The sequence below is a fragment of the Ovis aries genome, chromosome 15 (genome assembly GCF_016772045.2).
Source record: "Ovis aries strain OAR_USU_Benz2616 breed Rambouillet chromosome 15, ARS-UI_Ramb_v3.0, whole genome shotgun sequence".
NCBI classification, from domain to species: Eukaryota; Metazoa; Chordata; class Mammalia; order Artiodactyla; family Bovidae; genus Ovis; species Ovis aries.
Genome location: NC_056068.1, coordinates 27,852,754 through 27,868,064, shown reverse-complemented (window position 1 = coordinate 27,868,064; position 15,311 = coordinate 27,852,754). Strand labels below are relative to the sequence as shown.

At 51.5% G+C, this 15,311-nt stretch overlaps 1 protein-coding gene across 3 annotated transcripts in view; it reads left to right on the top strand.

Moving 5' to 3' along the window:
• DSCAML1 (DS cell adhesion molecule like 1) overlaps nt 1-15,311 on the top strand; it is a 364,102-nt gene that overhangs the window by 321,154 nt on the left and 27,637 nt on the right. For 2 of the 3 annotated variants that reach the window (XM_027979838.2, XM_042232660.2), the window contains exons 15-19: nt 716-883; nt 2,064-2,134; nt 6,311-6,551; nt 9,858-10,004; nt 12,758-12,913. In XM_027979838.2, the coding sequence (XP_027835639.2) occupies nt 716-883; nt 2,064-2,134; nt 6,311-6,551; nt 9,858-10,004; nt 12,758-12,913 (783 nt within the window). Of the gene's footprint in view, nt 1-715; nt 884-2,063; nt 2,135-6,082; nt 6,291-6,310; nt 6,552-9,857; nt 10,005-12,757; nt 12,914-15,311 lie in introns of those variants that run through there. The other variant, XM_042232661.2, reaches the window with a different exon arrangement.

The window sequence follows — 15,311 nt, the reverse complement described above, 5'->3', positions numbered from 1 at the left end:
ATCTTTCACATTCTACAATTTCGCTAAACATTAGCCCTGGAATGGGCTGCCAGTCCCCCTGGATGAATTGGGAACATGCTCATCGCTTTGTTGGCTTCTGACTCTAGAGATTCAGAGACCATTCTCTTGCTGGTGAGAGAGGAAGGGGTTTGCCTAGGGACTCTGCCACTTGGTTTATTCCCCTCAACAGCCTAGGTTCAAGACCACCACCACACAAACGCACAGGAAAAAGAAATACAGAAGCACACACAGAGGAGGAGAAAGGGGGATAAGACCTGGCTTCCCCACTTGCACTGGAATCGTGGGTGGAGGGGCTGTCTCACAGTTACAACACATCACTGATGTGGTGTGAGAGACCAGGAAAAGGGCATTGGCCAATGAGACCCTAAGAGATAGCGAGCATTGGTGACCTTGTCAGGGGCCATAGGAAACATCTCACCTGAGGTCTGAGTTTACCAGGCGGCCCTGGGTAGAGAAGGGTTAAGCTTCCTGATTCCCCAAGCAGTGGACTTCCTGTTCCCATCCTCAGGTATCCCTTGATCTCCTGAACTTCATGGAACAGAACAGTTCTCTCTGAAATTCTCTTGCTGCCGTCTCTGTAAACAGGACCTCTCTGGGCATCTAGGTTGAGATTAGGATGTTGCTGCTGCTTGAGGCTGGAGAGGGGTCCTGGAGTTTGTCTGGCTGAGGTTAGAAGTGGGTGTCCTCTCTCCAGATTCCTGGGACTTCAAGCAGTCCACACGCAACATCTCCCCAACCATCAACCAGGCCAACATCGTGGACTTGCATCCGGCCTCCGTGTATAGCATCCGCATGTACTCCTTCAACAAGATTGGCCGCAGCGAGCCGAGCAAGGAGCTCACCATCAGCACTGAGGAGGCTGGTGAGCACCTCGCCCTGTCACCCCTGCCCATGGGCTCAGAGATCAGGGACATCTGGGGCCCTCACCCACCCTGTCCATTGGCAGCGGATTTGCAATTAGAAGAGGAGAGGGGGGGAGATTCCAAGGTGTGTGTTTGTGTCTCCCTGTGGATCAGGAGACTCTTATGCCTGACCTTTTCCAAATGGGGTTCTAGACGCAATGCTCCCAGGAGCTGTCCATGGTTCTGCTTCCACTCCACTGGCCCCAGCCTGTCTGGCAAGGACAGATCTGCGAAGGATGGGGGTACCAGTGCCCTGGATTATCTCCTGTGACTTTTGTCATGAAGTTTTCCTGAAAATTTAAGAGAGATTTCCCTTATTGTCATTGCGAAATAGAAATTAATACCTAAAAGTACATATACCTGTGCAGTTTACACATAATAATAAAGCAAAAACTAGTATAACCAACACTCATTATCACTTCCCAGAGGCCTTCTGTATACCTCTTCTCAACCACAACCCCATCCTTTCCCCTGAAGTAACAAACATCCCAGCTTCCTTGTTTTCTTTTTCATACATTTCACTAGTATATGTACATATAGCCATACAGTTTAGTTTTGCCTGTTCTAATAGAATGTATGCACGAAATAATACTTCATATATTCTCTTGTGTTTTCCTTGTTGTAGTCTAGATTCTTTTTGTGAGCTTCAGTATAGCTGCATGATTTGGCTATTTTCATTCCCCATCCAAGGAATAGAAACAGTTGCAGAATTACAGACTTAGCAGATGGACAAACTTCTCCCTTTAACTGAAAGGAAAAAAAAAAAAAGCCAAAATGTTTTCCAAAGTGTTGCACCAACTTTCTCTCCCATGGTTAGTGTATAAGAGTTCCTGCCACTTCATATTTTGGTCTGCACTTTGTACTATCAAACTTTAAAAAAAAAAATTGCCAACCTGCTGAATGTGGAGTCATACTTAATAGTCATTATTTGCTATGTTTTCAGCAAATTATGGAGAATGAGTAGGAAATTTAAACCCTATGATCATCTTAAGAGGGACTCAAACAGAAGTTCTCTGCTGCCTTAGACAAGCTTTTTCTTTCTCTGCAGCAGCCCTCCAGCTCAAGGATGGGACCGAGGGCATAGGGCTCTTTTCTTCCAAGATGTGACTCATAACATTGTTTCTCCTGACCCCACCCCAGCTCCTGATGGGCCTCCCATGGATGTGACCTTGCAGCCAGTGACCTCACAGAGCATCCAAGTGACCTGGAAGGTAAGCAAAGTCAAAAGCATTTCGCCTAAATGCCTCTCTCCCTTCCCCATCCTTAATCTTCAAATGAAGCCCCAACAGACTTGCTAGTGTCTGGTGTCTTGCAATGCCCATGCCTGTTTATTGCTAAATACATGAGGTTGAAGGAGTGGAAAGAGAGGAGGATAGAGGAACTGGTCCCCCACCAATCCCCACTCCCTTCTCCACCATGGCTTTCTGATGGAGGCCTGTGCTTGGAGTGGGATGAAGAATTTGTCGGTGCCAAGGAGAGAAGATGATTCTTTTACCATGCTGGTCTGTCCTACAAACCCCACAGGTTGTAATATATCTAGAGCTGGAATTGATTTGTACATTTCAAAGGGGCTCTATGGATAACAGGAGATGAAATGACAGGGTCTCACCCTTGTCTTGGCCCTGTAACTAGAGCTGGGAAGTAGGGTGAAACCATACCCTGTGTTCTCATGGTCAAGACTTCAACAGGGAGCTTGGTCTTTTCTTGATTTCCTCCTCTGTAAAATCAGGATGGAAAAATAACTGCCCTCCCTAACTCTGGGGGAGGGGGAGCGGTAGAGAAAACAAACCATTACGTGCCACAGCCATTTCTAAGGGGAAGAAACTTGCAGATCTAGAAGGTATCCGAAGACTGTCACTGATGGGAAATATTAGAGGCAGTTCCACAGCAGGGCAGAGGAATAGCATAACCTTGAGCATGACCGAGGAACGCTTTCCTGGGAAACCCTGGCCTCATCACCGCATCCCTGGCATGGGCGCAGAAGGGCTGCCTATTCTGATGGCTTCCTGCTGCATTTTCCAGTGTTGGGGTGTTTTCTTGCACTAACTTATCTGTTCCTGTGGAATGGACAGAAGAGATATTTCTCCTTCCTATCAGAGGCGGCCACGCAAGGTGACCGCCGTGGTCATTCAAGCCATGCCAGGTGCAGAGCTTCACTGCACATAGTCTGGAGCCATATCGCCCGCAGAAGCCCACTGTCCAGAGGTCAGGAACACAGAGTTTCCTGAGGCCCATTCATGCTCTTCTTCTTGAACAGCAGGGTTTAGGGGGCTACCTCATCTACATCTGGGCTCTGAGGCCAAGGTCATTTTCTGACTCTAACTCCTGGTAGAAAAAGTCCAGGCACTTTAGTCCTCCTCCTAGTCCCTTCATAAAGGTAGGCTTGAGAGTCAGAGAGATTCAAAAGGGTCTAGTAGTATTTTCCCTAAAAAAGACTGTATGTTTGGGACCTCCTTGGTGGTCCAGGGGTTAAGACGTCACACCTCCACTGCAAGGGATCCGGGTTCAGTCCGTGATCAAGGAACTAAGATCCCACATGCTGTGTGATGTGGCCAAAAAATTAAACAATTCTTTAAAAAAAACAAGGGAAAAAAGACTGTATGTCTTGGCATGCACACACACACACACACACACAGAGACATACACACAGACACACACTCACACACACACACACGCACACGCACACACACACACACGCGGCGGCAGAGCCTGGTTCCTTCCCGCCCCAGAGAAATAACCAGGACAAAAGTGGGACAGAGGCTGGGCAGTTGGTCCTCCCTGGGTACCAGCCCTCCTGGTAGATAGATACCTGGAGCCCTGGTTCCCTCCAGGTTCAGATCTGGTTGCCAGAGCTTCCCTCAGAAACTGGGAGTGAAGCCTGGAGTCTAGACCCCGAGTCTTATCTGCATCCTGACTCTGCATCCGTTTCCTAAGAATACTCCAAGGAAGCCTGGAGGAGGAGGTGGGAATGAATAAGTGTGTAAACCTCTGAGACATTTGGCTACAAAGCTCCAACCCGGAGGTCGATAAAAATTTAGAATCAGATTTATTTCTCCAAAGTCTCATAATGAAAAATAAAATTGATTAGAAAGTTAGAACTTCAGAATAAACCAGCCTATCAATAAATTTTGGGGCTGACTTCTCAAGGGAATTTTTTTTAACACCAAGAAACAGATTAATGAAAAATAAAGATTCACTTGAAAGATAAGTCACTTCATTTTAAGACTCTTTCCTTGAGATGGATCACCACTGCTTTATGACATAAATTTGCAATCAGCTCTATTGATTTCTTAATGCTTCAGAGAAATATTGTTAAGATTGATTTAAATCCTGAGTGTGCCTGTTTAAGGGGGTGGGGCCGTACAGGGAGAAGGGAGAAAGAAGGAGGGAGGGAAGATATGTCAAGATTTGTAAAAATGTGTGAATATCTATATGTATGTAGCAAGGTATGCCTGAATGCCTACCCAAGGCCTCTGCCAGTATATGTTGATGTGAATATTGTGGTACAGGCGGCTCTGGGTGTGTAGGTGTGTGTCACTGTGCACTGCTGTATACATCACTGTATATATCTGTATATTGCACAGATGTGTAATAGAGTATATGTCAGTGTGAGGACAAGAACACTCTGAAGATATGTTTGTGTCTATAATAAGTGCCTGAGTGTGTGAGTGTGTAGATTATCTGTTGTTTAATCACTAAATCGTGTCTGACTTTGTGAACCAATGGACTGTAGCCTGCCAGGCTCTTCTGTCCATGGGATCTCCCTGGCAAGAATACTGGAGGGGGTTGCCATTTCATTCTCCAGGGGAATCTTCCCCACCAGGGATTGAACCCTCCTCTCCTGCACTGGCAAGTGGATTCTTTACCACTTAGCCACCTGGGAAGCCTGAGTGTGTAGATACAACACCCACATTCAGAAATTCTCCCTCTTACCAACTAGCAAACAGGACTGTCCAAGTGCAGAGAGAAACATTATTCAGGCATCAGCAAAAAGTCAAGTCAATTAAATACACACACACCTAGTTAGTGAGTTCAAAACAATTAAGTTAAATTTAAAACTTCATTATATTGAGTTAACAGTGAGCTGAAAAATGCAGTTCATTTAAAACATTCATTGAATTTTAAAAAATGAGCTGTTTTACTAACTTAATTGTTTTTGATCACATTATTTTTTAGTACAGTAAAAGGTGGGCTTTTAAATTAACTGCATCGTCTTTAAAACCCTGATTCAAGCTGTTTTTCTATGTACTGGTGTGTGTGCTCTCTCTCAGTATATAGATGGGCATGTCCCCTCTTTACAGGAGCTGGTTTCTATTTGTGAGTCTGTATGTTTCTGGCCGTGGGTAGGTGTGTACTGGGATGTTTGCTTTGATGGGTCTGGATGTGTGTGTGCATGGTTCAGATGTAAGGGGACGTATCAAGATCCTCTGTGTGTGTGTGCGATCATATGCGAGAATGTCTGTGTCTCTGTTTCCCTGTTGATGTTTTCTCTCTCAGAACACCTGTGTGTGTGGCTGGTTGTGTATCAGGGTTCCTGCTGGGGGTGAGAGTGTATTTTCCACCCCAAGACTAACGCCAGTGGAGTCTTCTCCCTTGGCCTACCCCCTTGGGATCAGCCCTTCATTCCCGCAGAGCTCCGAGGTCCCCCCGTCACCCTCCTTGTCACTCCATCTCTGTCCCTCCATCCGGAAGCCAGCTTTAGGCCTGGGCTCTCCATGCACCCCAGCCGCTGGCCAGGATGTCAAGGGCAGTCCCGTTCCAAGAGGGGCTGGGCTCGCATCAAAGTCAAGGACTCTTATTTTTTAACTTGTGGTACCATACCATTTTATGTACATAAAACGGATCATTTTAACCATGCTCATAGGTAGAGGTCAGTGGCATTATACACTTACAGCGTTGAGCAGCCGTCACCACTGTCCATCTCTAGAACTTTCTCGTGAAAGAGAAAGAGAAACTTTCTCTAGAACTCTGCTGGCCCAACCATCCTAGCCCCCAGTAACCTCTGTTCTACTTTCTGTTTCTGTAAATTTGGGAACTCTGGGCACCTCAGAGAAGCGTCATGCAGTATTGCTCCTTTTGTGTCTGGTTTATGTCACTTAATGTATTTTCTAGGTTCATCCATGCTATAGAGTTTATCAAAGTTTCATTCCTTTTTTAAGGTCGAATAATATCACGTTGCATGTATGGACCACATCGTCTGTATCCATTCACCTGTCTGTGCACACTTGGGTTGCTTTTCCTTTGGCCTTGACTTTGGGTGAGATGGGAGCCTTGGAAGGCTTGGGAGCAAGCGAGTGACATGACCTGCCTTTGGGTTTAAGAGCATCCCCTCAGAATGTCACTGTGTCTTGGTCTCCCCCCACCACCCTCCGACCCCACACTCGCAGGCACCCAAGAAGGAGCTGCAGAACGGCGTCATCCGTGGCTACCAGATCGGCTACAGAGAAAACAGCCCGGGCAGCAACGGGCAGTACAGCATCGTGGAGATGAAGGCCACCGGGGACAGCGAGGTCTACACCCTGGACAACCTCAAGAAGTTCGCCCAATATGGCGTGGTGGTCCAGGCCTTCAATCGGGCTGGCACGGGGCCCTCATCCAGCGAGATCAATGCCACCACCCTGGAGGACGGTGAGGGCACCAGTAGAGGGTAGTGGGTACAGATCTCAGCTGTGGGCAGAGCCACAGGGCTGCCAGGGAGGGCTGGAGGCCCTTCCCTGCTCCTGGGCCCCATCATCCTGTGGATCCCTCTATCTCCTCTCACCCGTTGGCTTCTCAAGGGATGCTTGGTCCATTTAGGCCTCCGGGCCTCTCCATCCGTTGGCTGGCTCTCTATCCATCGCTTTCTAATGCTCTGCCCATCAGTCTCACTATTGAGCTGCTGGTCTGTCTGAGTGCCTGTCTGTGCATCTCTGACTCTCCATCCATCTTCTCCCTCCACCTTTCCCTCTTGCCTCATCCTGGCCTCTCACCGATCTCTCTCCCCAAGCTCTTTCCTCTACACCCTGGGTCCTGTTTCTCCTCCTATAGGCCCTCCAGGTTGGAAAAGGGGCAGAAGCCAAGTTACCTCTGTACTTCTGAGCTAGAAGCTGCCCACCATCTGTTTTAGGGACCTGAGACGAGGCTGTGGAGTGACAAAGTCCCAAGGTCCGTGGACAGAGGATTTGGAGCCCAGTTTCTAAAACTGAATTCTTTGAGGATTGGAGAGGACTCCAACTTTGAGTGAATGATGGGGCCTGGTTTCTCAGGAGGAGAGGGTTAAGAGGCAGCAGGAGCATGCCTGCTCTCCAAGCACAGAGAAGAGCCCACTGTTACCTGAGCTTGTGCTAGGAAACGAAAGGAGACATGACCCTTGATACCCACCCCAGGAGATGGAGCCAGGCTGGACACAGCCCTCCAAAGAGCAGAATACATAGAGCTTCCTTAGTGATACCCCAGCCTAAGACCAAGATATGAGATTAAAACCTGTCACTGAGTGTGAGCCTTCCCCCAGCAAAGGGAGAGAACTGACTGCCCTGGAAACATGGTGCCATTGCCCCATGGAATTCTACCATTCTACCCAGAATTCTACCATTAGAGAGTCATTCCTTTTGCTAAGCAATGTCCTCTCCCTACCTCATTCTCTCTGAAAACGCAGACACCCTTGGGAGGGAGGATGCATCAGAAACACCAGAAGGTTAACATCAGTAGATTAACTCATATCAGTTGTTCTTAACTTTGGCTACAAGTTGGAATTATCTGCGGAGTTTAAACATCCTGATGCCTGGCCTCATCCCCAGAGATTCCCATTTAATTGCTCTGGGGCTCAAGCTAGCTGTGAGAGGGAGCAGATGTCAGTGCACTGAGCCCCTGGGGGAAAGGGAGAACACAGAAGCAGGGAAAGGTGCATAGAATGCAGAGAGGTCCAGAGAAGCACCTGAGCGACACACCATCCGCTCCCTCACCCCCTCCACCAACCCACATCCTCACCAGCCCATCCCCCACCGCCCGCTGCTGGCCACAGGCCTGGCCGGATAGAGGAAGACCAGCCTGTCACCATTAAGTACCAGCGGTGCCATCCCAAGCAGTACTCTGACACAGTGCTTCTCAAACCTGAGCGCACATCAGAGGGTTGTAAACAGATTGCTGGGCCCTCCCCCAGAGCTCTGTTTGAGCAGGTCTGGGGTGGGAGCCAAAAATGTGCGTGTCTAATAAATTCCCAGGTGATGCTGATGCTGCTTGTGCAGGGAGCACCTGTGAGAACCTGAGCACTAACAGCCAGGTTATTGCCCATAAAAGGACCCAAGACTCACGGAGGTTAAGAACCTGTCCAGAATTGCCCATCTGATGAAGAAGAGCCCAGGTCAAAATCCAGACCTGAGCCTGAATCCCATACTCTTTTCTGCTTCACCCTGTTGTTACCCTCTTGCTTGGGAGCGAGGCTGGATGCAAGACCAAACGACATGGATGCAGGATGCTCAGGGAAGTCACCTCCAGGGGGAACAGCTGCCCCAAGTCCACATCAGCACACCTGACCAAACACTAAACTCCATCCTCCAGGGCCATCCCAACCTGGGCAGGCCCACCCTTGCTTCCATCAGGGCCCCACATCCCTTGCTTTTGAGGGGGCTACAGGGGGTCTGGTATCACCAACAGGGAGAGATCAGCATGGGCTGTGGAGACATTTTCCAAACAAAGGAGGAGAGGGGGAAGAAAGTTTCCAGCAGCATTTGCTCAGCAGTTTTTCATACTTAATTAAGGCCCTCGTTAGCCTGTCAGATCCTGATCGTTTCCTGGCAATATTAGCACTCCTCCTGGGGTATTCAAGGGCCCCTGCCTTAGCAATAGTGTCTTTTCCATAATTATATTACCTTCATTTTGTTCGAACGGGCGATCTGTATTAGTTTATTACACTGGGTCCCTAATTACATGGTGCTTATATTTTTACACCTAAGTAATATGAAACAATAATCATTCTCAGAGAGGATCGTTAGGATGATGTATTATCATTTAAATGCTCATAAAAATTAGAGTTGCCTCTTGTGGGGCAATGGGATCTAATTACCTCCCATCCAGCCTGTGCCTCCTTTCTCCCACTCAGAGCGAAGCAGACGTGGCCTTCCCTTTTGCTCCGAGCTCCTCGGAAACCAGTGGAAGTGCCACCAGAGTTGTCCCTGGCCCAGGTGGCTCCTTGGGGCCTGGTGTTGCTCCTGTCTCTCGTCTCAGACGGGCGAGCTGCAGCTGGGCCACCCCCAGAGGCTGGGACTTAGGTGAAGTTCTCAGATGCAGAGGGTTAAAGGCAGGGTGGGCCACCCAGGCTGGTCTTAGTGTTTTCCCTCATCCAGCGCATTTCGGTGTGTTGGGTGCAGGGACAAGGGACAAAAGTGCAGTGATTCCAGAAGTCCTAAAGGTGTCTGAGGGCCCTCTTCTCTCCTGCCTCAGGGTTATTTGAGAGCTTCTTTCCTTCTTTTCCTTCCCTTCAGTTTGGCACAGGGGCAGGGACACACATGGCTGGCAGCCATCAGATAAGAGCATCAGTTACAGATTCCCCCCAGGGCTGGCTCGGTCTTCCACATTCTGTTACGTGCAGTGGAGGTGGGCTCCCTGGGCTATGGTGCCCACTGGTGAACCCCCAGGGCTATGGTGCCCACTGGTGAACCCCCAGGAGCTCATGCCTGGAGTGTGTCACCTTCTTCCCTGAGCACTTACCCAGAATCAGGAACATGCCAGCCAGAGCCCAGGAACCAAGCTGGAAAGATCTCTATTCACCCAGATTTTCAGGGAAGGAGACTGGTTTCCCTTTGCAACCACCAGCCCAAACTCTCGAGACTCATTGAGTCAGGAGGGCCTCCCACTTGTGTGACCCGAGGTTCGTCTGGCCGGGCTGCAGGGTCCTGCCTGCACGTGTGTGTTGTCCTGTACCTCCCTGACCAGGCCCTTTGGCTCTCCCCTCCACAGTTCCCAGCCAGCCCCCCGAGAACGTCCGGGCCCTGTCCATCACTTCCGACGTGGCTGTCATCTCCTGGTCGGAGCCCCCACGCAGCACTCTCAATGGCGTCCTCAAAGGCTATCGGGTCATCTTCTGGTCCCTCTACGTTGACGGGGGTGAGTCTACTGGGGGTGGTGGTCGGCTCATGGGGTGAGAGGCCAGGGGTTGCTGGAGGCCCACACTTAGAGCTGAGCATCTTCCCGTGGGATGTCAAGCGGAGGTCCAGCCTCTCCCCTGCACCTGTTATTCCCGTGCCAGAGCCAGGGACCAGAGTGAGAGGTGGTGTGCACGGTCACCTTTCTGCTGGGGACAGACACCAGCTGCCCCTGTTCAGCAGGATGTTGGGCAGTGGCTTAAGGGGTGAGAGGGACACATTGGCTTTTCTGATAGAATGTGTTGGTACGAGGACTTTGTGGCCATGTCAGTCAGGAAACAGGTGGTATACTCAAACGGGGCAACTGAGACTTTCATGAAGGTGCTGCATTCAGAGGAGTGTGGAGGGAAGCTGGGGCCCCGGGGACTAGCACCAGCAGGTAGCTGTCACCTCCTAGGACTGAGGGGCAAGAGGAGGAAGCAGGGTCCCTTGGCCAGATGGATGGCGAGGCCTGTGTTCTGTGCAGCTGAGCTGCCCAGGACCTGGAGAAGAGCGGGGAAGCGTGCACAGTGGAGCTGGGGGAAGGAACGGCAGAGGGAGGAGAGCCAAGACAGTGGCCCAGCCCTTTGGGTGCCTTCCCACGGGAGGGGCCAGCGTAGCCCCGCAGACACAGCAGCCCCTGCCCACTGGTGCAGCAGAGCCCTGGACCAGGAAGTCACACAAGCCAGAGGCCCAGCATCCCAAACTGTGGACGCGAGTTTGCCTCGCCATATCCTGAGCCTTCTGCCACTGGTCGCCTGGCCCGTTCCTTCTCTCCTGGAGGTTCTGGGACTCCAGCTCACAGCCAGCCCCCTGGGCCAGCTGTCCTCCCCGGCCCCCACCCAGGTTCTGGTCTGCACAGAGGCACTGCTGATAGGAATTCTCTCTCCCTGCCACACCTCCACCTTCTCCCCCAGGAGTGCGGAGGCCGGCAGGTCTTCCCGGGCCTTATGTGATGAGATGGCCTCATCTCATCTGGGCTGAGCCACAAAACGGAAGGGTCCTCATTTTCCAGAACTCGCTCCCCCTTTTCGAACCCTGTGGCTCCCCAGTTCAGCCCTCAGGTGAGGAAGGCATCAGCTTCACTAGTCTCCAAAGGCCCCGGAATTGACGGCCAGGCTGCCCTCCTCTTGCGTCTTTCTCTGGCTCTAATCCTAGACAGGTCCCCTCTGGTTTCTGACCTCCTGGAAAAGGGAAGTCCCTCTTCTTGGGCCTCTGAGGCCCTCCTCCACTGACCCAGAGTCCCCTCAGGCTGGGCCTGGAGTCCTCACCCTCTGGACCCTGGCAAACTGTGGCCGTTCTGCGGCTAGGCCCAAGACCAGGCCTCTGCCTACACCGGGTCCCTCGCGAGGCGCCAGGGTGGGTTTGCTGGCACTTGTCTTCCACACGGCCTGTCCTCAGCTGGTGTCTGGGGCTGTTTTCTAAAAATTCCCAGTAGTCTCAGGGGGATGGTTGTCAGCGCAGAAGCCTCTTTCCTCCTCCTGAGACCCTGGCTGTCCCACGGGATGCTATCCCTAAGCTCCTCAGTGTCTACAGCAAGTTCTTCGCAGATCCAGGGTGACGGGTCCTCGCTGAGCCCGAGGAAGGCCTGGCCCTCCCGGCCACGGCTGTCACTCCAGCAGCCTCACCTATGTTCTCTCTACGGGTTCTTTGCAGACAAGATGTCCTTGATGTGGGGGGAAGGGAATGGGGACTTAACCATTTACCCTCTCAAGAGTTCAGGGTGCCAGTCCAGGTATGCCCAGCCTGTCACAGGTCACACCACCTGGATCTGTTGCCTGTGAGAGCCGAGAACCCGAGGAGGTGTCTACTTCAAGAGCGGTCACAACCTGAAAGTTGAGAGTTATTAATATTTCGGGTGGGAATTTTCAGGACTTCAAGCCTGGGAGATAGCATCTCAAGTAGCCCTGAGAGAAGTGCTCCAAGGAGGTGGGGGGAGGTAATATAGAAGTTTTGCCACAAAGGCCAGGTAGTCTGAAGGTCAAAAGTATTTTTGTGAATGAAAGAAAGCCAGACATTCCAAGTTAAGGAATTTAGCCCTTTTCTGTGTATGGGAAGATGCAAGAGTCTGAACTCAGGGAAATCATTCCTTTCATATGCAGCTCCCTATCCTGCATTTTTTCACATCCTGAGCTCCTCAGTGTTTACTGTAGGGAGTGGCTACAACCTATCTGCCACGTCACCCAGGTATTCTTCTCTTTCCTGAGTGCCCATAGGGCTCAGGGATTCAAGGGTTTAGAGGGCTAGAATGATGATTGTGAAATCCTTGTTTACTGATATGGCAGGAAATACTCCATTTCTCAGAGGTGCTGGGCAGCCAAGAGAAACAGCTGCCAACTGTCCACCTGGCCAAGGCTCCTTCTGGGTTCAAGTCACTCCTGGGGTCCCTCACATGGAGAGAGGGGTGGGTGGAGGACAGGGAAGTGAGGTTCGGAGAGATAGAGAGGTAGAAGTATTTTATAGAGAGAGTATTAAGTTGAATTTGGTACAGGGTTGACTAGGGGCTGAGGCCCAGCTGGCATTTGTGGGTCACCCTGGTTGGGCCACTTGGGGAGAGATACAGCCTAGGAGCAGTGTCGCAAGTCTGCAACCATGACCTTGAGGTGAAAGGTCCCCCTCGTTGCCACCACCGTGGAGTCAAGGTCCGAGCCCAGGCTGGTGGAGGGGCAGTGGCTGGGGGACCGTGGCCTGGCCTGGCCAGCCTGGGCCACACTCAGAGGATGCTCGTGTCGGCAGAGTGGGGCGAGATGCAGAACATCACCACGACACGGGAGCGGGTGGAGCTGCGAGGCATGGAGAAGTTCACCAACTACAGCGTGCAGGTGCTGGCCTACACCCAGGCCGGGGATGGCGTGCGCAGCAGCGTGCTCTACATCCAGACCAAGGAGGACGGTGAGTGCGCTCCTCCCACCCAGCCCCGGCACTCGGGGCCAGCTCCCAGGGCTTGTTGCTCCAGCCTTCCACTGCTCACCCCACCCACAGTTAAGGGGGAGAGCAGAGCCCCGTCCTTTCTCCTATCCCTTAATTCTCTATAGAGTGACTCATTGGAAAAGACCATGATGCTGGGAAAGATTGAAGGCAAAAGGAGAGAGGGTGGCAGAGGATGAGATGGTTAGATAGCATCACCAACTCAGTGGACATGAACTTGAGCAAACTCTGGGAGACAGTGAAAGACAAGGAAGCCTGGCATGCTGCAGTCTATGGTGTTTCAAAGCGTCAGACACAACGTAGCAACTGAACAACAAGGGTGACTGAGAATTCTGGGAGCGCTGCTTTGGAAGAGTACAGCTTACCACAGTTGGTGGTGAAGTGCCCCAGGACTCATGCCTAAACATACAAGCCACCATAACCCTTTCCCCCTGCAGCACTGGGGTCAGAGGCTAGACACAGCCTCTCCTCCCACCCCCATCCCAAAAGCATCCTCTTTGTGGCATCTGCTCCCCTGCAGGGTTCAGCATGGTCTTCTCTGGATACAGATGGTTGGGGATGCCAGGAATGGGAACATCACCCGGGTTAGGGACTTGGTGATCATGCTACAGAGGCCCCAGAGTGAATGGGCCAGGCCCTAGACTCTGATGGGTGTGTGATTGGGGGGGACACTCTCAGGACTGGGATGTGCCTGCATTTGGATCTGTGATCTCAAAGCCCCGCCCCTGGAAGAAAAGGGAGATAAGGAGCCAAACCCCCAGGGTAGAATGATTTAGCCAGATGGGGAGAGGCTGGGAGCTGAGTCAGCCCAGGAGGGATCAGGTCCAGACAAGGGTCAGACTTCCCACCCAGGTCAGAGTTGTACCCCTCAAGGGGCCTCACTGGGGAGAGGAGGTACCATATGTGACCCTTTGCAGCTCTGGGCTCCTCTTCCACTTCCTTCCTCACCCCGCCAACCCCAACACTTAGTTGATTCTAATTCTCCTTAGCCAGGTGCAATTAAAGAGTCAATTGATATGACATGCCTTGCATCCAGTGGGTGCTTCATAAACAGTAACGAAGGCTGGCATTTTGGTCTCTTTCCAATTCAGCCTTGGTTTTTTCAAAGGATACAGAGACCTGTGGTCCTGTGGTCTAGGTCCTATTTGGCAGAAGGAGCTGGAGGGGTGAGAGGAGTTACAGAGGGGCAGCTCAGGCTGGGAGTGATAGTGGACCTCTCCCAGTGCAGACCAGCTTGGTGACTTGGTGACGGGACTAGCTGTGATTAATGCTCCCCACTCTCCCTCAGTCCCTCCCTTTCCACCAGATCAGCCCCCTCCCCCCACTTAAGCTCTTAGCAATTAAATATTTACCAACCTGCCTGCCCTACTTTTCCTGTCATTAATCCCCGCATCAAGGTTTCCTGGGACAGCTCCAGGCAGAGCCACCTGCTCTTGTGTGGAGACCTACCGGGGATGGTGCTCGGAGCCTGCCCCCTTTCAAGGGCCTCAGGGACACACATACACACTGGCACCTTCTGGCCTCTAGAAATTAATCACCCAGACCTCCAGACTTTCTTGCATCCTATTCTGATGCAAGGGGCTGCCCAGGAGGCTCAGTGGAAAAAGAATCCACCTGCCAATCAAGAGACTTGGGTTCAATCCCCAGGTCAGGAAGATCCCCTGGAGAAGGAAATAGCAACCCACTCTAGTAATCTTGCTTGGGAAATTCCAGGGACAGAGGAGCCTGGTGGGCTATGGTTCACGGGGTTGCGGAAGAGTTGGACATGACTTAGTGACTAAATAACCATGACAATTCCAAAGGCCTGAGTTAGAAGCATCTCCACGTGTTTGACTGACCAAGGTGAGACCCAGGAGGGAACCCAAAGTCGAGGAGCATAACCCTCCCTCCAAGAAGCTGTCCTCCCCCCACCCCCAGAGCTGCCTATGGAGTCACAGGGGCACACACAGCAGGGGCCAGGCTCCTAAGGTGGCAGCTTCATGGGGTGGGGGGAGCAGATATGGGTGCCACAGCCCTGCCACTTGTTGGCAAGACACTAACCTCTCTGCCCCTCAGTTTCCTCATGATAAAACCTGTCAGCTGGTTCGCCTCATCTAGATGTAAGAAACAGCCTAACCATAGAATCCTTTCTAAAATGTCAGGTGCTGGCAAATGGTAGTTGGTTTACCCAGAGCTGGCAATGAAATGACTACTTCCGGTGGACCCAGGTGCCCTTGGGGGAAGCCTAAGCCGAAAGGAACCCACTGTCAGATGAGATCTCATCCAGAACAATGGTCATAACTTGACATGTGTGTGATATGCCATCATAAGCGTGATTTAACTTTCCAGCACCTGGCTTCCCGGGTGGCAAAGAATGGTAATG